This window comes from Rhinopithecus roxellana, chromosome 2 (assembly GCF_007565055.1).
Source record: "Rhinopithecus roxellana isolate Shanxi Qingling chromosome 2, ASM756505v1, whole genome shotgun sequence".
NCBI classification, from domain to species: Eukaryota; Metazoa; Chordata; class Mammalia; order Primates; family Cercopithecidae; genus Rhinopithecus; species Rhinopithecus roxellana.
The window spans coordinates 107,530,486-107,557,730 of NC_044550.1; the positions used below are offsets into that span (position 1 = coordinate 107,530,486).

The following is a 27,245-nucleotide window of genomic DNA, read 5'->3' on the forward strand; positions in this document are numbered from 1 at the left end:
TGCTCATGTTAGCTAGAGTATAAGCTTCATGAAGCCAGGACATATCTGTTTGCTCACCACTGTATCCTCAAAGCTCAGCATGATGCTCTCGCATAATTGTGCTCAGTAAATATTTTCCAAGGCCAGGTGCAGTGACTCACGCCTGTAATCCCAGCACTTTGAGAGGCTGAGGTGGGTAGATCACAAGGTCAGGAGTTCAAGACGAGCCGGGCCAACATAGTGAAACCACACCTCTACTAAAAATACAAAAATTAGCCAGGCATGGTGGCATGTGCCTGTAGTCTCAGCTACTTGGGAGACTGAGGCAAGACAATCGCTTGAACCCAGGAGGTGTAGCTTACAGTGAGCCGAGGTTACACCACTGCACTCCAGCCTGGGCAACAGAGTGAGACCTCGTCTCAAAAAAAAAAAAAAAAATTCACACTTGATGAATTGTATAGTTGTTGGCACAGGTTGAAAGCTATGTGGTGACGGTTCAAATTCTAGGTTATTGGACTAGATCACAGCAATAATGAGATAAATATTTGCACCAAACAGAAAAGCCCAGTACTTAGAATACAGGAAGCTGCTTGCTGAAGACTTCACTGTAACCATCCATTTGTGCCCAAGTTGTTTTTTCTCTGTAGTACGGATGTAGTCAGTGGTGACTTTTGTCAAATAAATATGCGGTCTAGCTCTTTGGGGGCCACAGTCACAGTAGCAGCTTGTCTTACGGAGGCTTCAGCTTGCCTCCCTATCGCCATCAGCCTCCCCCTCCCAAGATATTTTAAATAAATATACGATCCATCACAAATCATTTTTCAGGAAAGTGTATCTTTAAAATTGGTCCTAAGGTACCACTCCTGGGTACATTGCTGCTTGTAATCCTCTTCCCTACAGAAATTCTGGTATCTTCACATTCACTCTTAGCTTGTGTCTACTCAAACTGATTTTTTTAAACATATGTTTTAAAATGGAAATGACACGAATTCCTGACTATTCTGAAAATCTGCCATTAAATGTAATCAAATTCTTTCTTTACAAAGAAATGTGTTCACACAGGCAGAGTGCAGATTCCTGCAAAATGGTGAAGACTGTCTTTGTTCTCCTTTCTTCCAGTTTTCATTTTTCATTGAACAAATCTATTTATGGTGGCTTCTTTTATCAGTTCTTCTACCTGATCCCTGCTGCCACTACTTGGTTATTTTCTGGTATATCTGCCTATATAGTAATCGTCAGAAATATTGCCCTTATGGTAATTCTTGGACTCCTTAGAAGCGTGATCAGAAACAAAGAGACTGGGTGCTGAAACAAACTACAATGATCATAGAATGGGAGTTTTGGACATAACAGCTTGTGGCAGTTTGTTTTCTTCTGGCATTTTCCTACCAGCACCAAGCCCCGTCAGCGTGTTACTGTGGAGGAAGCATGCCAGCACAACGAACTCAACACCCTCTCCCAGCAAATCCTCCGTCCTTCAGGGACTCCTGTGGCCCCTGGGAACCCGTTCACGCTGCTTGAGTTTTCTCCAGAATCCAGTCCACGTACTCAACCACGTTGGTGTAAACGCCTGGCCGCTCCCTTTGAGCACAGCCTTCGCCCCAGCTCGTGATGCCCACCAGATGCCAGACCTCGTTGTGTTTGCAGGACAGAGGGCCTCCCGAGTCTCCCTAGAACGAGGGGAGACAAGAACAGGTGCACAGATCAACTCAGACGCTTCCCATCTTCAGCACATCTTGCTCAGGCTGATTTTGTGTAAATGCTGTCTTGGACTCTTAATATACTGCAGAGAACCTGGGTGCTTGCGTTCATCCAGTCTCCTCATTTTTGCCAAGTCAAGCAAATACACTGTGTTCCCTGCTCATTGGCAGAAGACTGCTTTTTAAAATGCATTAAGTGGCCGGGCACGGTGGCTCACACCTATAATCCCAGCACTTTGGGAGGCCAAAGCGGGCGGATCACGAGGTCAAGAGATCGAGACCATCCTGGCCAACATGGTGAAACCCCGTCTCTACTAAAAATACAAAATAAAGTAGCCAGGCGTGGTGGCGCATGCCTATAATCCCAGCTACTCAGGAGGCTGAGGCTAGAGAATCGCTTGAACCTGGAGGTGGAGGCTGCAGTGAGCAGAGATCACACCACTGCACTCTAGCCTGGGTGACAGCAAGACTCCTTTTCAAAAAAAAAAAAAAAAATGCATTAAGCATTCCAATTTGTGTATATTCCATTGGCTAAGAACACTGCGTTACCTTGCAAGCATCCTTCCCTCCTTCCCTGTAGCCAGCGCAGATCATCTTATGGGTTATTTTATGTCCTCTGTATCTCTTCTGGCACTCTTCACTGGTCACTAAGGGTATCTTGGCTTTCTGGAGAGTATTCTGTATTTTGTCTGAAAAAAAATTTTTTGGTTTGTTTGTGGAATAACCATGTACAATACACATAAACGCATATGCATACACACACACACACACACACACACACACACTTTTTTTTAAATTGAGACAGAGTCTCTTTCTGTTGCCCAGGCTGGAGTGCAGTGGTATGATCTCAGCTCGCTGCAACCTCCGCCTCCCAGGTTCAAGCAATTCTCCTGCCTCAGCCTCCCGAGTAGCTAGGATTACAGGCACCTGCCATTATGCCCTAATGTCTGTATTTTTAGTTGAGATGGGGTTTCACCGTGTTGGGCAGGCCGGTCTTGAACTCCTGACCTCAAGTGATCCACCCATCTTGGCTTCTCAAAGCGCTGGGATTACAGGCATGAGCCACCGCGCCCGGACGCATATATTTAAAATAAAAATCACGGCCGGGCACAGTGGCTCACGCCTGTAATCCCAGCACTTTGGGAGGCTGAGGCAGGCAGATCACAGGGTCAGGAGATCGAGACCATCCTGGCTAACACGGTGAAACCCTGTCTCTACTAAAAATACAAAAAATTAGCTTGGGGTGGTGGTGGGCGCCTGTAATCCCAGCTACCTGAGAGACTGAGGCAGGAGAATTGCTTGAACCCAAGAGGCAGAGCTTGCAGTGAGCCAAGATCGCGCCACTGCACTCCAGCCTGGGCGACAGAGCGAGACTCCATCTCAACAACAACAACAACAACAATCATGCCTATATAAAAATCTAGAAGGAAAAAATGTTAGATTTACTTCACGGACGTTTTATAATTACAAGTATGAAGAAGACATTATTCCCACTATTGCATGTACCATTTTGTTAATGTTAATTAAGTTCAAAAATTAATTATGACACTAACTGGAATGACGTCCCAGAGAAAGTAATTGGATAGCAGGCTAGAACATTTACTGAAAAGTGCCAGGCTTCACATTAAACTTCATTAAATATAATTAGTCTTTAAAGAGATGTAGTCACATTTAAAATTTCCAATCAAACAGATGAGGCACCAGCCTCACTTGGGTGACTTTTGCCTCTCCGTCTGTATTAATCCGCTTCCTGCAACTGAGCAGTGTGACTCGACTTGTGCTTCAGCTACATGACTTGACAGGAAAGAAAAGTTTCCGTTCTTCATTTCTAGGCTGCAGCACATATGACAATATCATTTTTACCTCTTAATTTTCTGTACCCCCATCCAGTCACCCAGCAGTCAGTGTATATTACATTTCTATCTCCTTTTGAAGGCAGGCATATGGGTCGTTGAGAATCTAAATTTAAAAAATCATGGTTTAAATATGAGAAGCAAAATAGATCCTCTTTTTCAGAAGACACTCTTCTTCCACTGTACATTATCTGTGTTTTCTTTGTTTACTATATTCATTTTTGCCTTGTTGTCATATATTTTCCTCCCTCAGGTTCAGCATGATATCGCACAAGTGCCAGGATGAGGGGGCGAGAGAGAGGCAAGCCCCACCCTGGCCACTAACTCCTCATCCAACTCAGTTTGTGATCCTGCACAAGTTGCTTAATTTTCCTAACCTTCAATCCTTCATCCCTAAATTATCTTTACGAAATTATCTTTAGACTAAATTATCTTTACTATTCCAATGTATTATGAAATTATGTCATTCTATGCACCTGAAGAAGCCTCAGGAAAACGTATCTCTTCACCCACATTCCCAAAATAAGTTTCAATCGCCAGGAAAGTGTGTCAGCCTTAACAGAATGAATGACTAGTGATCCAGGCTCTCTCCCTTTCGTGATGATAGCGCACGGAGAGACTGGCAGGGTCAGGTCGTAAATCTAGTAGTGTTAAACATTTCATCCAGTTCACCATTGGAGATAACTTTCCAGATAAAATTCTCCATACCTGTGTAATTCACTGTGGTTTCCAGTTTCAACAAGGCAATATCATAGCCACTTTCTGCCATTTTATATTGATCATGGATTATTATTTCTTGAACCCCAAAGAAAGATGTATCCTCTTTGATTTCAGATTGATTTAAAATGCCAGTGTAGACACGCAAAATCTTAGGTGACTCTACCCTAAGAAGCAAACAACAGAGGAAAAGAAATTTCCTTTACTGAAAATAATTCCCAGACATTGTGAAGTGTGTGACTGTTTAACTATTACTAATATTTTCTGCCAATGATGGACATTTAGGTGGAAAAAAGTGATTTTTTCCTAAGATTTTTCAGGATAAAAAACATATTCACCCTATAAAGAAAATCCATTATACACAAAAAATGAATGAGCACTCCCTCCATGCTCCAACACACACGCACACAAGCACACACAGGCGCACACACACACAAGCACACACAGGCGCACACACACACAAGCACACACAGGCGCGCACACACACACAAGCACACACATGCACACACAAGCACACACAGGCACACACAAGCACACACACAAGCACAAGCACACACGCACACACGAAGATCACTGGACTTAGTCTCACCCTCGCCAGTGACTTGCTGTGACACTGAACCTCGCCAGTGACTAGCTGTGACACTGAGAAACTCAGGCAGCCTTTCTGTTACTCCGTTCCCATATGTGACGGGTAACAGGGACTCTTGATTTCACATGTGTTCTTGAGTTTAATATGAATGTGCTGCAGACTGATTAAAAAAGTAAACTAAAACTAAAAAGCACACGATACTGTGTCTGGAAACAACTGGGAGGATACTAAAGTAGCAAACAGAAAGTCTGGCTGACTTAACTTCCCTGGAATATATATACCCCCAGCTGGAGCCTTTATGTTTGGCCAATGCTGAAAGTGGCCTAAGGAAGGAACCCAGTTTGAGGATGCACACTGAACTCTTTCTGTATTTTATTTATTTACTTAGAGACAGGGTCTCGCTCTGTTGCTCAAGCTGGAGCGCAGTGGCACTGTAGTAACTCACTGAACCCTTGAACTCTTGGGCTCAAGTGATCCTCCTACCTCAGCCTTCTGAGCAGCTGGTGCTACAGGTGCACAAACCACCGGGCCTGACTAGTTTTTAAATAATTTTTAGAGACAGGGTCTCACTATGTTGCCCAGGCTGACCTCAGACTCCTGGCATCAAGTGATCCTCCCACCTCAGCCACCCAAAGTGCTGGGATTACAGGCATGAACCACCACACCTGGCCTCTTTCTGTATTTAAACACACACACACATGCACACATGCACACACGCACACACACATATTAGCAATTTGATTCAGAGAGTGGTGAATCCTCTGTGAGTTTAGTTCTGGCGCAGTGCACAGAGCGAGGCACAGAGGGAGGTATGCTCTTGCAGGGAATAACATGAAGGCCCCTGGGAATGTGGATGTGGTTAAACGGGAAGCAGAATTGCAGGCAGTCAAGCGGCCGTGTACCTGCACCTGCTCTGATGCTGGGAGACCATGAGGGACTCTTTCTGCCTTTTTTACCACTGAAGGAATTAATTAATTAATTTTGCAAATAAGACAAGTTAATTGATTAAAGTATTTCCTAATATGCTAGTAATATTTTTTATAAATGTGTGAAGAAGATGAACTAATAAAAGCAGCCATGGTACTGACCCATAGAAACAGTGAGCGGCCGTTAATATCCACTGGTTTCCAATGATGGAGCCTCCACACAGGTGTCTCTGAGTGGGTGAGGTGGTGTGCAGAGTCACCTGCCACGGCCACTCGCCACGAACAGATGCAGTTCCTCCAACGATCCTGGGCTTGATTTTGGTGGTACACTCTGCAACAGAAGCATTGCGATGAGCAGCTTCCTACAACTTCCTTTCCATCAGTAATTATACTCTTTCAGGAACAAGAAGAAGAGAACCGTCCCTCAAGTCAGTGGTTCATCATGACCCTGAGTTACAGAGACTTCATAATCAAGTTGCCAAAGCAAAACATGCACATGAAAAATGGAATTAATTAATTCATCTCGTAATGACACACCCCAAAGGATGCCGCCCTCCTGTGTGGTCCTACAAGGCTGTCTTACCGTTCTTTAAATGATAACGCGAATGTTTCTTTTAAACCAGTTGTTGTCAAGTGCAGTCTCTAGACCAACATTGTCACCTGGGAACTTGTCAGAAATGCACATTCTTCAGCCCCACTTCAGATGCAGTGAATGAGAAACTCCAGCCTGGAAGCTCAGTCCTCTGTGTTTAAAACCAGCCCTGCTGGCGTTTGAGAACTACTCTTAGAAAGAAAAGGCGAGCACCTTGCCCTCAGGCTGCAGTCATTGTCCAGTTCCTGCCCTGTTCCTGTGACTCTGCTGACCATGACTCCCAGTCACTCCTGCTCCATCCACGTCCAAAGTAAGACTGATCTGCGAACTTCCTCTGACCTTTGGCCTTGTGGACAATTTGGGATTCTCTGGGGTCCTTGGTACTTTTCAGGGACTTTGACTTAGGTTCATCCTGCGTTTCTTTACTCTTGTGGCTGCCTAGAAAGAACAGTTCCCTCTCTTTCTGCTTACTGGATGCGCAACACAAGAACCCATCCTCCAGGCTGGAACCTTGACCCAGTCTGCCATGGAACACAGATGGCATGGGAGTGGGGTGTTCATACTCTAGACACGCACACACACACGGAACACAGATGGTATGGGAATGGGGTGTTCATAGACAGCAGTATGCTAGACACACACGCACACACGCGTGCACACACGCACACACACACGCACACACACGCATGCACATACACACGCACACACACACACGCACACACACACGGAACACAGATGGCATGGGAATGGGGTGTTCATAGACAGCAGTATGCTAGACACACACATGCACACATGCGTGCACACACACACGCACACACACACGCACACACACACATGCACACACACGCATGCACATACACATGCACGCACACACACGCACACACACACGGAACAGATGGCATGGGAATGGGGTGTTCATAGCAGTATGCTAGACACACGCACACATGCGCACACACGCACACACACACGCACACACACGCATGCCCATACACACGCACGCACACACATGCACACACATGCACACACACACGGAACACAGATGGCATGGGAATGGGGTGTTCATAGACAGCAGTGTGCTAGACACACACATGCACACATGCGCACACATGCACACACACACACACGCACACACACACATGCCCATACACACGCACGCACACACATGCACACACACGCACACACACACACGGAACACAGATGGCATGGGAGTGGGGTGTTAGTAGAGAGTAGACACATGCACACACAAGCACACATGGAACACAACATGGGAGTGGGGTGTTAGTAGACAGCAGTATTCTAGACACACGCAGACACACACATACACGCACACACACATACACGTGCACACACACGTGTGTACACACACCCAAATGCACACACATGCACGCACACACACACGGAACACAGATGGCATGGGAGTGGGGTGTTCGAAGACAGCAGTATTCTAGACACACACCACACACACATGTGTGCACACACACGCACGTACCCACACGCACACACACAAGGAACAGAGATGGCATGGGAGTGGGGTGTTTGTAGACAGCAGTATTCTAGACTTACACATGCACACATGCACACACACATGCACTCATGCACACACACGTACACACATGTGCACACACACAGAACACAGATGGCATGGGAGTGGGGTGTTCGTAGACAGCAGTATTCTAGACACACACATGCACATACACATACACACATGCACACACACGCACACATGGAACACAGATGGCATGGGAGTGGGGGTTCATAGACAGCAGTATTCTAGACACACACGCACACACATGCACACACCTATGCGATGTGCCTGTGGGTCGCCTGCATAGCTTTTAAATTGCAGATCCTGACTCCGTAACGTCTGTATGGGTCCTGAAATTCTAATAACCTCCTGGGTGATGCCAATGTGCCGTGCCCAGATCACACTTAGAATAACCAGGCTCAGATGCTCAGAGAGGCTCCGTGTCCCAAGCTAAGGGAGGAGTCTAAGTTAACAGAAGAATCACTGATGAGAAGCCAGATCCTAGAAGATCCACTCACTAGTTTTGTGGGTATAAAACAACCTTACTAGGCCTTTTTTTCCATGGTAGGAAAATGAGTGTATAATTCTGGGGCGGATTTCAAATAGAAGGAGAGGAAGAGAGAAGGAGTTTGGAAGGAAACAGCAGCTAACAGCAACTGAGGTGAGAACGAGCAGGATGTGTCTTTGGAAGCCTGAACAGAGGCTGTCATTTTGGAGCTGGTAGGGAGAAAATTTGTTTTGGAGGGCCCTCTATTCTGGAATTTCTGGGAAACCTTTATAGTTTGCAAGGTGGGAAGTGTCATAAAGGTAAAATTTAGGAAAATTAATAAGTAAGCAGTAACTAGTGTATGTTAGAAATAACTCAATCAAGACGCTATTAGGTACAGGTGAGAGGCCTTGATGTTCATCCTATTTTGATTCTCAGTTTAAACGAAATGCTGAAAATATGTGTTTAGAATCATATTTTGTGTTAAGAAATGTTTGTTTTAATGGTGCTGCTATCTATCTTCAGAAAGTTAAGTTACATTGTAGACCAATGGCAGACAAGGCACCATCAACATCTCACGTAGCTCTTCCCTTTCACGTTAGGGAGTTATTTCATCAAATACAGTGCAGCAAAAAACCTAGTTATCTAATTCACTCCCTCCAAAGGTGCACTGAAAAGACATAAGACTTTATTTTCCTTTATCTTACATTTTCTCCTGCAGCTATCAATCTTTATCTGGTATATTCTGTAACTTCTACAGGCCAGAGTCTATAAATCCAACGAGAAAACCATAATGAAGAAGGAAGGGGGAAACGCAATCTGCAATGTATTAAGGTATACGTGCTCATTCCCATTTTTTAAACCATGTCAACATTACTTAACAACAACATTCGCTAAGCATCCCTTCTAATGCTCAGAAGTAGAAGAAAGACAACAGAATGGTGCTGAAGACTCCTTCTTGTCTTAGGGAAATTTATTGTGAGGAAAACAGAATGTATGGGATACGACTTAATCGACTTGCTTTTTAAGGAGGCTTGAGCCATCCAAAGATTCTCATCGGAGCGCCTCTGAGCTCTAGGAGGGCACAGTTTACGAGTTAGGATATCAGTGTTGGAGGCAATATGACATCTTTATGTTCTACAAAACAAGTTCTCAGAAATGAAGGATTGACTCGCCTTCTCAGTACAGCAGATAATCTGACACGAAAGGTTTTTGTGCTTCTAAAACTATTACAAAGCATGATTATCACTTGCATTTTATTCATTAAATCTCAGTTGCATCTTATAGTGTATTGGAATATTGGACATTTAGCAATAAACAGTCCAAGAACATGCAGCTTTCTGTAAATCAGTATATAGTAAAGCCATCCTAAGTTATCACGGTAATTTGGGCAGGAGTGTTTGTGGTGTGTTCTTTCCGGTTGGGGATTTTGTCCCTTAGAACATTTCTGTTTGCCTACAAACCATCTCTTGCGACTATGCTCAGAAATTGGCCACCGGGTTGGAAACACTGCTGGTTGGATTTTTCTTGCAACTTTTATGTTATCATAGGTCTTGTATAATCTAAACACTCTTATTTCCACCCTACCACACTCATTGTTATTAGTAAAGTTTTACCTTAACCTGTGCCAATTCCTAAGTCTCCAGAACCCTGCATGGAATCTGAATAAAGACCTCTAAAAAGGAGGTGTGCCAGTATTTCTTGAATAGATACATATTTTTTAGAAGAAAATGAGTAATTTGACTAACCAAAGTATTGATCGATATTTCCCTTACAAAGGATAATAGGAAAGATTACTGGCCTTGATAACAGGAGTGTTGGCAGAGTCTGGGTCTCATGAAATACCAGTTGTGGCTGGGTACAGTGGCTCAAACCTGTAATCCCAGAACTTTGGGAGGCCAAAGCGGGAGGATCGCTTGAGCCCAGGAGTTCAAGAGCAGCCTGGGCAACATGGCAAGATCTCTACAAAAAATTAGCCGGGTGTTGTGGTGCACGCCTGTAGCCCCAGCTACTCAGGGAGCTAAGGTGGGAGGATTGTTGGAGTCCAGGAGTTCAAGGCAGAGGCTGCAGTAAACACTGACCACATCACTGCACTCCAGCCTGGACAACAGAGTGAGACTCTGTCTCAAAAAAAAAAGAAAGAAAGAAGAAAGAAAGAAAGAAAGAAAGAAAGAAAGAAAGAAAGAAAGAAAGAAAGAAAGAAAGAAAGAAAGAAAGAAAGAAAACAGAAATGCCAGGTGTATAAATGTATCAAATTAAAACATATATTTAGTTAATACTAGGCAATGTAGAGTTTGGTCAAGCCCCAGTATTTACCTTTAAAACATGGTCAGCTTGGGTGATAGGAGTGAAAACAATGGAAAATGGCAAAATGTGTTTATTTCATGAACGTTCTCCCCTCTGCAGCTGGACCTGACAGTCTTGGTTGTGATGGATTCCGTATGGAATAATTCCTTCAGCTGTATTTTTTCAAGTAACATTATACTCACCATTATCCATTTTACACAGCCTTAATGTGTATCCAGAGATGCCTCCTCTCCCGCGAAGTATTTTAGTTGGAGATCCATTTGAAGAAAGCTTTAAGTAACATTTGCCCCTGCAGTTGGAAACAAAACAGTATAAACATAATGCGCCTCACAGGCAGACGAGACAAGGGTATCTGCATAGCGCTGCACATGGCTTACTTCCCTTCGTTGCAAGATGCTTGAGCTGGGGCATAGGTAAAAAACTGGCAGCGGGCGGCATCGGTGCACAGTTTCTGGCAGGCCTCGTGACCTTTCACAGCAACAATATCCAGTTCTTCTCCCAAGAAATCAGCGTCATGGTAAAATGAAGAATGGCAGAACACTAGACAGCAGACCACATGTCAGAGCGAGACCCTCCCTCAGCACGCTTCAGCCTCCTCAGGGCTGGTCACTCTCAGCCAGAATGCAGAACTCAGTTTACCTGGGATGCTGTGCCTGCAGCTTTGGAGACTGAAACCAGAAAGAGCTTTGCTCTTTTTAATGCGTGTACTGGGCAATCCACTCTCAGATGTTTTAAGGAGACAAAGATTTCTAACAAAAACAAAAGGGAAGTAGAAATATATCGTATCAGACACATAAAAACATTTTTACAGCACCTAGAGAAAGTAAAGTCAGCTCATGCTGGCACTTAATTGTGAAGATTTTCCTATTTTGAAAGTATTCTTTGTAAACCATGGAGTCATACTTATAAACCACGGAGTCACACTCATAAACCACAGAGTCACACTCATAAACCACAGTCACACCCATAAACCACGGAGTCACACCCATAAACCATGGAGTCACACTCATAAACCACAGAGTCACATTCATAAACCACGGAATCACACCCATAAACCATGGAATCATACTTATAAACCACGGAGTCAAACTCATAAACCACGGAGTCACACTCATAAACCACAGAGTCACACTCATAAACCATGGAGTCACATTCATAAACCACGGAATCACACCCATAAACCATGGACTCATAAACCACAGAGTCACACCCATAAACCACAGAGTCACACTCAAACCACAGAGTCACACTCATAAACCACAGAATCACACCCATGAACCACGGAGTCACACTCATAAACCACAGAGTCACACCCATAAACCACAGAATCACACTCAAACCATGGAGTCACACCCACAAACCACAGAGTCACACCCATACACCACGGAGTCACACCTATGAACCACGGAGTCACACTCATGAACCACAGAGTCACACCCATAAACCACAGAGTCACACCCAAACCACGGAGTCACACCCATAAACCACAGAGTCACACTCATAAACCACAGAGTCACACCCATGAACCACGGAGTCACACTCATGAACCACGGAGTCACACCCATAAACCACAGAGCCACACCCATAAACCACAGAATCACACTCAAACCATGGAGTCACACCCATAAACCACAGAGTCACACCCATGAACCACAGAGTCACACTCATGAACCACGGAGTCACACCCATAAACCACGGAGTCACACTCATAAACCACAGAGTCATACTCAAACCACTGAGTCACACTCAAACCATGGAGTCACACCCATAAACCACGGAGTCACACCCATAAACCACAGAGTCACACTCATAAACCACAGAGTCATACTCAAACCATGGAGTCACACCCATAAACCATGGAGTCACACTCATAAACCATGGATTCACACCTATAAACCACAGAGTCACACCCATAAACCACGGAGTCACACTCATAAACCACAGAGTCACACCCATAAACCATGGAGTCACACTCAAACCACAGAGTCACACCCCTAAACCACGGAGTCATACTCAAACCACGGAATCACACTCAAACCACAGAGTCACACCCATAAACCACGGAGTCACACCCATGAACCACGGAGTCACACCCATGAACCATGGAGTCACACACATAAACCATGGAGTCACACACATAAACCACAGAGTCACACTCCATGACCCTTAGGTTGCAGACACATTTTCTAACTAAATCACCTGGCTCCATAACAATTTTCTGAGCTTGCTCTATTATCAGAGTCTTGCCAGTATCTTCCCTTTCCATTTCCTTCCTTTCAACACTCCCAGCCTGTCTTAAAGATTCAAGAGTCTTCATGCTACCTAGAAACCTCCTATCCAGGATTGCAACAGGTTTATAAGGAGATGGGTGAAGTACATCGTTGACTCTACACCCTGGAAGCATCTTCCTGGAAAAGAGTGACTTTTCCTAAGTAGACAAAACCACAGTCTAGAGCAAGGCTATCCCTAGAACTTTCTGCAGTGATGGAAATAGTCTATGTCTATGCCATCCAATACAGTAACCGCCAACCACATGTGGCTGTTGGGCACTTGGAATGTAGCTAATACAGCTGGGAAGGTGAATTTTTAGTTTTATTTATTACTATTTTTTTTTGAGACAGAGTCTTTCTCTTGTAATCCAGGCTGGAGTGCAGTGTCGCGATCTCGGCTCACTGCAACCTCCATGTCCCGTGATTCTCCTGCCTCAGCCTCCTGAGTAGCTGGGATAACAGGCACATGCCACCATACCAGGCTAATTTTTGTATTTTTGGTAGAGACGGGGTTTCGCCATGTTGGCCAGGATGGTCTCGAACTCCTGATCTCAAGTGATCCACCTGCCTCGGCCTCCCAAAGTGCTGGGATTACAGGCATGAGGCACTGCACCCAGCCAGTTTTATTTAATTTTAATAAATTTAAATTTAAATTGCCAAGTTTTGGCTTATAGAAGCTACATTCCTATCACATTCTGTATTAAAGGTCAAATGTGTTATTCCTAGTCTAGGAATTGGTCGGTAAGGGAATAAGACAAAGAAAAAGAGCAGTGACTAACACAAAATTACAAGTGACAATGGCATCTTTCTTATTTCTGAACTTTATAACGCCCCAAGGCTCCATCTTTGGACCCTACTTTCTTCCCTGTCTGCATTTAATTCTTTGATAATTTCACTAGATTTTTAAAAAATATCAGCTGTATATTGGCGACACCTAAACACAGATCTACACATGAACCTCTCTGTTAAATGTGACTTCTATTTCCAGCTGTCGGTTCAACCCTTTCCTCTAGATGTGTCGTGGGCATTGCTTCTCCTACACTCTGCTGCTTATGAAACCTTCCACATCTCTGTCATCAGCATTTCCATCTTTCAGTTTTTTGGGCCAAAAGTCTCGGCGCTATCACTGACTACTTAACACTCCATGGTCCAATCCATCAGTATATCTTATTGGCTCTCTGCTGTAACACATATCAATCTGGTCACTTCTCTCTCATCTCCACTCTGGTCCAATCGGCAAGGTTTTCATCTATTTAGTTCACTAAATGGTATCCCCAGTCTTCAGAACAATGCCTGATATATAATAGGTACCAAACAAATTCTATGAAATTTGTTTAGTAAGTGATGGTAGGAGATATATTTTCATGTGACAGACCTGGAACTTCTGAAATTATAGCCTCACTCGGTGGAAAGTGAGGTTCGTGTGATGGGCAAGGCACACGGGGCTCCCCTTGGCTGAATTGTCTGGAGGACACCTTTTCATCAACAGGAGGCCAATCAAGCATGTGCCGAGGGCTCTCAGAGTTCCAATTCAAAAATATATACAAGCTAGGTTTTAAAACTGACTTAATTTTATGGATGTTTGTTTGTTTGTTTGTTTAAGTGAATGTTGTCAATGAAGAATAGCAAGCTGGGCATGGTGGCTCAGGCTTTTAATCCCTGAACTGTGGGAAGCCAAGGCCGATGGATTGCTTGAGGCCAGCAGTTCTAGACCAGCCTGACCAACATGGCGAAACCCTGTCCCTACAAAAATACAAACATTAGCTGAGCATGGTGGTGCACACCTGTGGTCCCAGCAACTTGGGAGGATGAGATAGGTGGATTGCTTGAACCTAGGAAGTGGAGGCTGCAGTGGGCTGAGATCACACCCAGTGCACCCAAATCTGAGTGACAGAACAAGACCCTGTCTCAAATAAATAAATAAAAGAGGGATAGCAACCTTAGCTAATGTCCTTTTGATAATCAAATAAATTTTTCATGCTGTTTCTGATTTCCTATGTTAATTTCCATTGGTAAGGAAACAGGAACTCAATTCTCAAATCTCCCTCCACCACCATCCTAACCAACTTGATGGAGACATTCATTTCCACCTCTCTCTCTCCACTTTGGGTTTGACATTTCACTGACATTTTCAGCTCTTTCTGCTCCTGGTTCAATTATTTTAAACAAAGCATTGGACTGAATTGCCTTTTAGTGGTCATGAAATGGAAATGGAATCTCTTCATTTCATTTAGAATTAGACAACTCTCCCTTTGTCAAGGTGGAGACCTCCAGCACTACTGGGTACATGTCCAAAGGAAAAGAAAGAAAAAAAAATCATTATTTCACAAAGATACCTACACTCACATGTTTACTGCAGCACTATTCATAATAACAAAGATATGGATCAACCTAAGAGTCTATCAACAAATGAATGGATAAAGAAAATGTGGTGTATAGAACATACTATAGAATGTTACTTAGCCATAAAAAATCATAAAATCATGTCTTTTGCAGCAACATGGATAGAACTGGAGGCTATTATCTCAAGTGAAACAACTCAGAAACAGAAAGTCAAATATTCCATGTTCTCACTTAAAAGTGGGAGCTAAGTAAAATGTACACAGGCACAGAGAGAGTGGAATGAAAGCTATTGGAGACTCAGACAGTTGGAAGGATAGAGGAGGGTGGGGCAGTAAAAGCCCAGACTTCACACTACACAGAATATCCATGTAACAAAACTGTACCTGTACCTAAAATTTATTTAGGTAAAATAATATTTATTTTAAAATTTATTGACCAGGCATGGTGGCTCAACCCTGTAATCTCAACACTTTGGGAGGCCGAGGCAGGCGGATCGCCTGAGGTCAGGAGTTCGAGACCAGCCTGGCCAACATGGTGAAACCCTGTCTCTACTAAAAATACAAAAAAAAAAAAATTAGTTGGGCATGGTGGCCCATGCCTATAATCCCAGCTACTCAGGAGGCTGAGGCAGGAGAATCACTTGAACCCGGGAGGCAAAGGTTGCAGTGAGCCAAGATCACACCACTGTACTCCAGCCTGGGCAGTACAGCAAGACTCCGTCTCAAAAAAATAAAAATAAAAAGAGTCCTCGGTAATGTCGGGTTTGTGGTAAGTAGGCGGGGAATAGAAAGGGAGAGGGGCTAGAAATTCTTTGCAACTTTTATCCTAGACTGACATTTAGAGTAAATTTTTAGTTACTTGGAGTTTTTAATGATGGATTTTGATCAGCTGTTTTTAAAAGATAACAAATTATCCTTACTTGTTAACTCCTTACCTTTGAGATTCTTTGGGCCATTCCTGGGAAAAGAAGGTAAAAAACAAGCAACCGGGATGATGAGTGCAGATTCGGCGACAGACAAAGGCATCTGGAGCCATGACACTATCGATGTTGCTGTCTGCAAACACTGTATTGGGGAAAATGTCCCTAATACAAGCTGCACAACAGAAGAACTGTGTTAGGAACTCAGTTCACCAGCTATCAGGAAAATTCCAGTCACAGTATTTGTAAATTCCATATTAAAAAATTTAAGTGTATCCCAAGATCTTTTAAATTTTTTTTTATTTAGAAGAAAATGACATGATTATTTTAAATTTGAAATTTAAATAGAGGATCTAACTGTACAAGACATGATGACATCTACCACATGAAGAAGGTAAAGGTCTTTGGGTCTGTTCCATTGTGAGCATAAGCTGGTATCCTGAGTGAGATCTATTGTCCTGACCATGAGCATATTTAATGGTTGAACTACGTCATCAAGAAGTCAATAGTTACCCAGATTAGAAAGTGCACAGGATTTCAGTGAAAATCCAGACACCACTTTATCGAGCTTCGTTATTCTGGTTGGTGTCCCCGTTTGGGTGTGCTTCAGTAGACAAATGTTACTGAATAAAAAGAAAAAGGAAAAGTGTCTTATTCTTCCAAGTGCAAGGAGGAGAAAACATGAGATGATAAGAATGTCCCCTTTGGAGAGAGGACCTGCGAGACCCTGAAGCATCCATCTGGGAGGCTGAGTGGCTGGGCGTGGTCCCAGCAGTGCCGCTAAGCACCTGTGAACTGTGTAACTTTATTTCTTCTTCAGTACAGTGACAACTTGAGAGAGTGGCCACATGAGGAAGGAGAATGCATGAATGAACGACTTCTCAAGCCCTTCTCACTTTTTTTTTTTTTTTTTTTTTTTTTTTTTGAGATGGAGTTTGGCTCTTGTCGACCAGGCTGGAGTGCAATGGCGCGATCTTGGCTCACTGCAACCTCTGCCTCCCAGGTTCAAGCGATTCTCCTGTCTCAGCCTCTCGAGTAGCTGGGATTACAGGTGCCCACCACCATGCCTGGCTAATTTTTGTATTCTTTTTTAGTAGAGACGGGGTTTCATCATATTGGTCAGGCTGGTCTTGAACTCCTGGCCTCAGGTGATCTGCCCACCTCAGCCTCCCAAAGTTCTGGGATTACAGGTATGAGCCACCGCACCTGGCCAAGTCCTTCTTACTTTTAATGATTTTACTTTTTTTATCTTGCTTAGAAACCTCCACTTTCTTGGCTTGCAGTTCACATTCTGTTAAGTCTTAGACATAAAAGCTGTCATCTGAACTGAGCTACAGACAAGGGTTGCAAGTCAAATGCCTAAGTTAGGGGTTTGGTGTGTGTGTGTGTAACCACTGTTGTTTTTGAAATAACTTGTTGATGCTTTGTTTGCTTTCCGTTTACTCCTCTTTGTTAATGTGGTAGGCAGAATGTTAAAATCCAATGTTGAAACAGAAGTATTAGGCCAGGTGCGGTGGCTCACACCTGCAATCCCAGCACTTTGGGAGGCCAAGGCAGGAGGATTATCTGAGGTCAGTAGTTCGAGACCAGCCTGGCCAACATGGTGAAACCCCATCTCTACTAAAAATACAAAAATTAACCAGGCGTGGTAGTGGGCGCCTATAATTCCAGCTACTCAGGAGGCTGAGACAGGAGATTCGCTTGAACCCAGGAGGCTGAGGTTGCAGTGAGCTGAGATCGCACCATTGCACTCCAGCCTGGGCAAAAAAGAGCGAAACTGTGTCCAAAAAAAAAAAGAAAGAAAGAAACCCACAAATACTAGTACTTAGAACGTTTTTCACTTTTCTGTTGATTCCAGATAAATGCAGTTTACTATGAAAATCTAAATCATCCCAGTATATTTCTGAATATACTGTATATTGTATAATGTATATTTCTGAATATACAAATTAATAATCTATTTCCCACGGAAATTTTTAAAGATGAGGACACAGATTTGGTCATTAGAGATCAGATCATTTTTAAATCCTTACACAATAGATTTATCCTTGAAATATTTCAAAATCCAGTATGCAGCAGCAGGATAAAACTTTTTACATGAGTATTTTGTCTTAGGTAAGGAACTGTTATTTAGAGGGGGGGAGAGAGAGAGAGAGGGGGGTAGATTTTTATTTGTATTCTGTTAGACTGTAACATTTTTTAGACTGGGAAGGGCACTGACAATCAGACCAATTGTAGCTGTTTCAAAATCGCCAATTTAAAAGTGTAGCACTTTTGAAATTAGCTAAGCGTATATATTTTTCTGACAGTGTTATTAAAAGATAAACTCCTTACCACAAATGAAATGCATCCAAATTAGGCTTTAAGTGTGTTTTTCATGAAGAAAACCAGGAGTACTTTTATTGAAATGCCTTTTAGGGGTTCAAAATAAACTCTGGCATAAAGTTGATGACAAAAACTTTTTAGTAAATCACGATTCTGTTTATCATTGGCCACTCGAATGCCCTGAGGCCCACTCACCGATGCTCCAGGCTGGGAAACTGCCTTGTGGCATACGTGAAAAAGTGGCAGTGGACGTCATCCGTGCATCTTTCTTGGCATTCTTGAGCACTCTTGGCAAGTGAGCTGTTATAGTTTACGCCCTTCATGTCCAGGTCCAAATAAATGTCTTTGTTGCAAGCTGGAAATAAAAGCAGAAAACATGAGTACCTTCCAGATTCCAGAGGCACTGACCTAAGCAACTGTCCCTCCTGACTCACCCTGAACTTTTTTACCCACCTTTCCTCAGAAGTCTTTTGTTACATTAATCTGCAAAATTCTTATTCTTGAATGAAAGCAGTAAAAGAATGCCAATGTCCTTCTTATATTGTAACAATTTTAGACTCGTAAATTCACATTTTGATCTTCTGACCTCGCCTCTCTACTCCCTAACTGCACTGATTATTTCACTAATTAACTGATTCAAGTATCTGCTCACTATTAAGACAAGTGTCACTTCAACTTTTATATTTGCTCCTTTTGATTTGGATGAATATGTTTAATAAAGAATTTCAACTGGGCACCATGGAATCCCAGCACTCTGGAAGGCCGAGGCAGGTGGATCACTTGAGGCCGGGAGTTTGAGACCAGCCTGGGCACTACAGTGAGACTCTGTCTCTAGGAACGATTCACAAATTAGCTGGGAATGGTGGTTTGTGCCTCTGGTCCCAGCTACTCCAGAGGCTAAGGCAGGAGGATCACTGGAACCCAGGTGGTTGAGGCTGCAGTGAGCTGTGATTGCACCACTGCACTCCAGCCTGGACAACAGAGTGAGACCTTGTCCATCCCCCAAAGAAAAGACTTTCATTTAAGATTTTAGGCTGGGAAGTAGAAACAATATAAATAAATGATGAGAAGTGAGGTAGTAAGATATGCCTTTCTATGAGGTAAAGAAATTTGTAGTGTGTTGGAGGGCAGGCATGCATGTATGTTAGTTTATACTGTACACTGAAGGAACTTCATTAAGGGGGTTTATTTGCACATAGCCGTGTTTTATTTCATTGCCATAAAACCATATCTGATGTGACTATATGTATACAACACAACTGGCATTTGTTGATTCTAACAACATATCTTACCACTTATTTGGTGTGAGCATTGCTTGAAAGAATACCCAGAAATCGCTCCTGTCCTATTCACTCTTGGCAGTGTTTCTGTAACACTGTCCTTCAGGACACAAGTAAACCTGTTTTTTAAAAAAATACATATTACTGAATAGGAATTTATGTTTTTAAACTAATGGGTCTTAAAAGTCAGCACACAGAAAGCCAAAGAGAAGGAAACAAACTACTTTATCTCATGCCAAAACAAATATTTTCTTAGCAAGATTCTGAGTTTGCTTTTTACTTCAACATCCCTACACTTAAGAGACTACATGGAATACTCCTTCCTAACAGGAACAAACAGGAATGGGTGAACTATGGCCTGTTGGTAAAATGCAACCAAAAATCTGTGTGTTTTTGTTTAGCCTGTTAGCTCTACAAAATGATTTTTATATTTTCAAATGGTTACATTTTAAGTGGTGACACAAATACTTATATAATATCCTTGGCTTTACTGCGGGTTTTGCCCACAAAGCCTAACATATTTACTCTGCTTTATTAAGAAGGCATTTTCCAAACCCTGTTCTAGATTCTGGAGTAGTAAATTTTATAAGTTCAGGGTGCTATATAAATGCCTGTGAATGTAGCAATAATACACAAAGATGTTGAAAACTTAATTCTACAGAAAGGCTTATTATTACAATTTCAAGCTCAGGATGGGAACACAAATGGTTGGCGGACTGTTTAAAATATTTTAAACCTGCCAAACAACCCAAAGCAGTGTGTGACTCTTGGTAAGATTCTGGTTAATTACTCTAAATGACATTTGAGGGAAAACTGAAACAGCATAAAGGGATTCTTGTTAAATTTCGTATGTCTTTTGTGTAGGATAATGCATGTTGAAGTATTTGGGGTAAAGTGCCATGTTTTAAAATTATTTCAAATGGTTAAGCATGTGTACAAATATAGGTATTGTATACTGTATTATATATTATATTGTATATTGCTATACAAATATAGCAAACATTGCAGTCTTGGTGGTGGTAAGGGATCGTGGTACTGTACTATTTTTTCAAATTATCTTTTTAAATATTTAATTTTTTTCTAATAAAATAGTTGGGAGATTCCAGTTTCAAGCACAAGAAAAATTAATAATCGATAGAAAAGCAAAGTGTGAAATGTTTAAGAAGCATGAAAGTTGAGACAAACAGAAAAAACATGCCGTTAACACTGTGACTAGAAGAGAGGCTGGAAAGCCTACACTTGGAGATATATTTATTCTTTTCTGAATTGCCTAAACACCATCCCTTCTTTCTGTAAGAATATTTCAACTGAAGGACAATTTATCTTCCAGTTGTCAATGTTAAATTGTGTAAAACGGTAGATGGAGATGTGTTAAGAACAGCAATCTCCCTGTAAAAATCTGTCTCCTCAATGTGGAAACAGAAGCATTTACCACTGGGTAGGATCCTCAGATGGAGATTCCGCCGTGAAAGTGAAGAGTAAACATCGTGGGTGGTGAGTGCAGACCACCTGGCAGTACTTGGCGCTGGGTGTGAAAACCGTAGTAATGTCCCCTCCTTCAAAGTGGATGTCCTTGAACAACCGAGTCACACATTCTGTGATGCAATACATGGCATGCTTTATTTTGGATTTCACTGGGCATATATCTAATTAGGTAATAATCTCGTAAAGGCAAGGCAAGTAGCTCTACTTAACAGGAAATACACCTGAATTTGGAAATCAAGGCAATGAACACTTTTATGTGAGTTTTTTGAATGAACAGCCTCAGCTGGAAACGAAAATCACAAAATGGTACATTAGCTTCAATGGAATTGTGCTTATGAGTCATTGTCTTGGAGACAAGGAGTGCTTTGAGAGTGATTGAATCATTTCAAGGATCTTTACTGGCAAAAGCGGCTGCTTTTCAGGATCTCATCCAGGTTTGGAATGAGCCTTCTGCTTTTTCCTTTCCTAACTGCGTCTCTTCGTCCAAACCCTGTGCTTATTTGAAACGAAGGCTCCAGAGTGATCACTTTCTAATAGTATCTGATGGCCTGGGGGTGTGATAACATACATCCTCACCCCACTGAGAAGAATTTGGAAACCCCACCATGGAAATCCCCATCTTTTGCTGAAAAGCAATCTTGCTACATTAAAATACTACTTTTAAGAAGAATATTAATTGACGAATCCAATAAATGTTCTATATTTAATCACGTGGAGTGGGCGCAGTGGCTCGTGCTTGTAATCCCAGCACTTTGGGAGGCTAAGGTAGGCAGATTGCTTGAGCTGAGGAGCTCAAGACCAGCCTGGGCAACATGGCAAGACCCTGTCTCTATAAAAAATACAAAAAAAAAAAAAATTAGCTGGGCATGGTGGTTTCCACCTGTAATCCCAGCTACTAGGGAGGCTGAGGTAGGAGGATCTCCTGAGCCTGGGAGTTTGAGGCTGCAGTGAGCTGTGTTTGCACCATTGCACTCCAGCCTGGGCGACAGAGCAAGACTCAGTTTCTCTCTCTGTGTCCTCTTTCTCACGTGCACACACGTGCTCTGTGTGTGTGTGCACCATGCACTGATTTTCTTAGAATATATCCCCCTCCTAATTGGATTATTTAATTTTACAAGACAAATTGATTTTCAATATGCCACAGGTGGGAGGATGGGAGTGAGTGAGCGTTGAAAAATTACCTGTGGGTTCACTACTTGCGTGATGGGTACACGAAAAGCCGGCGCTTCGCCACTGCATAACATATGTATGTAAGAAATCTGCACTTACAGCCCCTCAACACATAAACATTTAAAAAATTTTGGAAAATCCACATGCAGCTTCTAGTGTCAGTAAAAACTAGTTAATCTGTTTTGCGAACTAGCAAGTGCTTGCCATTGTATATTGACGTTGTATCTAGACTTCTTACTAATTTAATTAATTGGCTCAAATAATTTATGTGATGGTTAATTTTGGATTTTTCTGGGTACACAATCATATCATCTGTGTAAAACGAGAGCTTATGCTCCTCCTAATCATTTTCCTTTTATTTCCTTTTCTTACTGCACCAACTAGTACCTCCTTATAACATTAAACGGAAACAATGGGAAGTATTTGTGTCTTATTCTCAATCCCTTGGGAAAGCTTTCAATATTCCACTATTATGTATTATGTTTTTGAAAACTTTTGGTTTGGATTTGTGTTTGCTTTTGTTTGAAATGCCCTTGAATGGTCGATGAAAGTTCTCTTCCATTTCCAGCTTACTAAGAGTTTTGATCATTAACAGAATTTTAGCAAGGATTTTTCTGCACATATTAATATTTAAATTATTTTTATTTTTTATTGTGACAGATAACATACCATGTGCCATGTAACCATTTTAAGTGTACAGTTCTGTGGCACTAAGTGCATTTACATTACTGCGTAACCGTCAGCACCATCCGCCTCCAGAACTTTCCAACTTCCCCAGCAGATGCTCTGTGCCCGTTAAACACCAACTCTCACCCCTTCCCTCACCCCTCAGCCCCTGGCAACCTCTGTTCTAGTTTCCGTCTTGATGAAACTGACTACCTTAGGTACCTCGTATCAGTGGGATCCCACAGTATTTGTTCTTTTGTGACTGGCTTATTTCACTTAGCATAATGTCGTCAAGGTTTATTCATGTGGTAGCATGTGTCAGAATTTCCTTTCCTTCTAGGGCTGATCAATATTCCATTGTCTGTATGTATCACACTTTGTTTATGCAGTCACCTGTCGATAAACCCATGGGCTGCTTCCACCTTTGGATTAGTGTGAATAACGCTGCTATGAAGATGGGTGTACAGGTATATCTGTGTGAGTTCCTGCTTTCCCTTTTTTTTTTTTGGTATGTACCCCAAAGTCACACATCTATTGATTTTGAATGTTAAATCAACTTTTCATTCCTGGAATAAGCCTAATGTTGTCACAATGTCACACTGTAATCATCCTTTAATTTGTTTAACATTCTGCTGGGTTAAGTTGGGTAATATTTTGTTAAGGATATTTACATATGTTCATAAGATAAAAGACCTGTGATTTTATTTTTCCCCTCAGAATTTTCCTATGAGATTTTGGTGTTAAGATTACACTGACCTTATAAAATGGGTTGGAAAGGGATTATGTTGATCTCTCAAATATGTTTGTCTTCCATTTAATTAATTTCTGCGATTTATTCTTTCTGCCTTCTCATTTCTTAGCACTTAAGTCGCTATTCTCTATCTTCTTATCATCTTATATCATTAATTTTTACCTTTTCTGTATTCTAATGTATACATGTAAATCTATACATTTGATCTCAACACTGATTCAGTTACATCTCCAAGTTCTGATATATTGTATTTTCATTATTGTACAATTCTTTTTGTAATTACCATTGTGATTTCATCTCTGACTCATATTAATTTTAAAAGGTATACTCAATTTTCAGACATTTGGGGATTTTCAGTTCTCTTTTTATTATTATTTTAGCTCCCATTCACGGTGATTGAATAACATGTTCGGTATAATTTTAACCCTTTAAAATCTGTTGAGACTTGTTTCAGAGGCTTGTGTGTGGTCAATATCTGTAAATGTTCCGTATGCATGTATAAAGGACCTGTATATGTACACTATCATTCCTTGATATCTTTGGGGGATTGGCTGCAAGACCTCCTGCAGATACCAAAATCCATGAACGCTCAAGTACCCGATATAAAATGGCATAGTATTTACATATAACCTACTCATAGCCTCCTGTGTACTTTCAATCATCTCGAGATTACTTATAATACCTGCTACAATGTAAATGTTATGTAAATTGTTGTTATACTGTATTGTTTAGGGAATAATGACAAGAAAAATGTCTGCACATGTTGAGTATAATTTTTAAAAAATATTTCACTCCAAGGTTGTTTGAACCCATGGATGTAGAACTCATGATTCAGGGGGCCAATTGTTCATGCAGTTATTTGGTCCAGTGTTCAAAATATATCCAATTATTTAGCACTGACATGTTTATCAATGAAATAACAACACAATTTCCAGGTAATTATAACAAAGAAATAGTATAACTTGAGCAGTAATCTTGTCACAGAGAAATTGAACTTATGAACTGTGTAATTTAATATATTAAGTGGAATTTATCTTTAATATTTTCACCTAGATTTGCCTTTTTTCACATATGCCAGAAAAAAAGAATTTACTGTGCTTAAAATGCTAGCAATAGTATCAGAAATTAAATATAACATGTATACATAAGCTATTTTTCTGAAAGAATGCTTCAGCTTTCATTTTAAATAAAGAATGGTCGTGGAACTAAACAATACTTGTACTGATATATCCTACTTAATATTGGTTAAGTAATTTATAAACAAATTTAGCAGATGTGACATAGGGTGGAGAATTAACAGGGTAGTTAAATTATTGAAATGCATAAACTATGTATGAATATTTACATAACATTTTTCAGTACAAAATTCCTATTTTATGTGTGTGTGTATGTTCCATTGAACTGACTACTTTATGGAAAATCAACTACTTAGTGAGGCAAGTCAAGATTTCTTTTTAATATTGCTTTTAAATACCATTTAAATGAATGATGTACATAGGCATGGATGTAGATATGGTATACACAGAGACACAGATTCCTACCAATACAAACAATTTTTTCACCTCAGTTCCTACCCTGCTTTGAACACCTCTGGAGCCTTAATCAGGAAGTAAAGAAAACCATTTTATTTCCTTCCCTGGCATAAACGGTGTGGGATTCTCCCACGTGTGTGGAGACTGTAGTGTGGGTTCCCTCTCCCAGTCCATAGTTAAGATAACACTCTACTTACCACCAGAAACTGAAGTAAATAAAATGAAATGTACCATTTGATATAAGAAAATCATCCTGCAATGAGAAAAAGGTGCATGTTTTTAGAATATAAAATGTAAATTTAGAATTAGTTTACTGACACTAAGATTTACAAGAAATAGGGAGAAAGGGGAGTAGTTAACTTAATGTTGAATGTTATCTTTCCCAATCCTGGAGCATTTCTTAGTGTGGCTGTGTGTGTATCGTTCAACACTAGCTTCTGCAGAAGCTAGAACCCACCGGGAAGCAGCCCTCTCCCCTCCTCCCTCCTTCTCTGCCAGCCCTGCTGCTTGCTATGATCAGATCCTTCCCACCGCCACCATCTGACCGCTCTCCCCGCCACAATTCTTCGTCTTTGTTTCCTTTCCCAATTTTTTTCCTTCCTTTCTTTCCTTGAGGCCTCTCCCTATATCTTTCAAAGAGCTATGAATGATTTCCTACTTAGAAAATTTTCTCTTTAAAAAAATCTGTGGCTAATACATTAATAGAGTGTCTTGGTCACCTATAAATCTATTTATCCCCACTAAGCATTAAACAGGCTATAGGAAAGACGGAGTCATCAGTGAGACAAATCAAGACTTCCGATTTTTCAGTATTGCATTTGGATGCCTTTTTAACTCATAAAACACTTGTTACTGAGTAGACACTATTACTAATCTTCTTTCGTTCCCCATTTCCTCTCGAATTAGTTATGGATATTAGCTGAACATTGCTACAAAGCTCAATCAGACACATTTTAAAAATCTGTCTTTCTCTATTGTAAAGTGTTTTTAAATTCCTATGATTTACAAAAAGCATTTCAAGGTATATTTGCTTGACAGGAATGTTAAATAATAAGTTCTGAAACTGTACCTGAAAAGACCTTGTTTGCTTATTTGCTGCAATTCTTAATAAGGGTGTTTTTCTTCTTCCAAAATGATCTTCATCCTCCTCTGAATGAGCTTGTGTAGGAAATGGTCACTTAACTTTAGTATTTACTTGTACTGGTTCTCAGTGTTATGTAACATTGTCTCTCGGTACAGCGTATTTGTGAAAGTCGTTAAAATCTTAATATGTCAGAAATATACCTTGAGATAATCGCTTGCTTTCTCAATACATTGAATTTATATTTTAATTTTAATTCGTATTCAAACATGTGACATACACAGAGTCAGCTGTAGAGCTTGATTTTGCCTGTGTGCCTCAGCGGTCACACAACGTGCCTGCTAGCCAAAGCTGCATTTAACCACACTTTCACCTATCGGCTGTTAACCATTAATTCCAGCTTACCTTGAATCCCAAAGACTAAAAAGAAAACATGGAAAGTCTAATGGATTCATTGATTTGCAATATAGTGGAGGGAGGAGATTTTGGCTGCTGGGGGAGACAGGACGGGTGGGAAACAAAGTACAGACCGCTCCTAAGTGCCTGGCTCCTGTGGAGTCAGTTTCCTTTCACGTAAGGCTGCCTCTCAGAGGCCTATGCAAACAGGAGTCCTTCTAAGGCCAAGCTTTTTTTTTTTTTTTTTTTTTTTTCTTTTTTTAAATTCTCACTTGTGAACACTAAAAGTCTATTTTCTAAAACAAACAAAAAAATAAGCTCTTTTAGCTTTCTCTTTCTTTCTTTCTTTCTT

General features: G+C 41.4%; 1 protein-coding gene across 2 annotated transcripts; it reads right to left on the bottom strand.

Moving 5' to 3' along the window:
- Positions 1-1,287: 1,287 nt before the first annotated feature.
- F11 (coagulation factor XI) lies at positions 1,288-26,592 on the bottom strand. Of its 2 annotated transcripts, none has more exons than XM_010377989.1 (15): positions 26,486-26,592; positions 25,614-25,669; positions 21,245-21,407; positions 19,825-19,931; positions 18,728-18,887; positions 16,721-16,830; positions 16,223-16,382; positions 11,315-11,424; positions 11,053-11,167; positions 10,858-10,964; positions 5,927-6,095; positions 4,241-4,416; positions 3,543-3,638; positions 2,229-2,368; positions 1,288-1,649 (listed from the first exon to the last, which is right to left on the bottom strand). In XM_010377989.1, the coding sequence occupies exons 2-15, from the start codon at positions 25,666-25,668 to the stop codon at positions 1,488-1,490; spliced, it is 1,830 nt and encodes a 609-aa protein (XP_010376291.1). In that variant the 5' UTR covers position 25,669; positions 26,486-26,592; the 3' UTR covers positions 1,288-1,487. The 2 variants fall into 2 exon arrangements, with proteins under 2 accessions (XP_010376291.1, XP_010376290.1); XM_010377988.2 differs by having other exon boundaries at positions 11,053-11,215.
- Between the last annotated feature and the right edge of the window lie 653 nt (positions 26,593-27,245).

What these genes read in the sequence shown, in the direction of transcription:
- F11 (XM_010377988.2), bottom strand. Translation starts at nt 25,668, where the DNA reads ATGATTTTCTTATATCAAATGGTACATTTCATTTTATTTACTTCAGTT. An exon ending in GCATCTTGCAACGAAGGGAA is followed by an intron (nt 10,965 to 11,052) that starts GTAAGCCATGTG and finishes TTCCAACTGCAG; the next exon opens with GGGCAAATGTTACTTAAAGC. An exon ending in GCCGCTCACTGTTTCTATGG is followed by an intron (nt 4,417 to 5,926) that starts GTCAGTACCATG and finishes TTTGCTTCTTAG; the next exon opens with GGTAGAGTCACCTAAGATTT.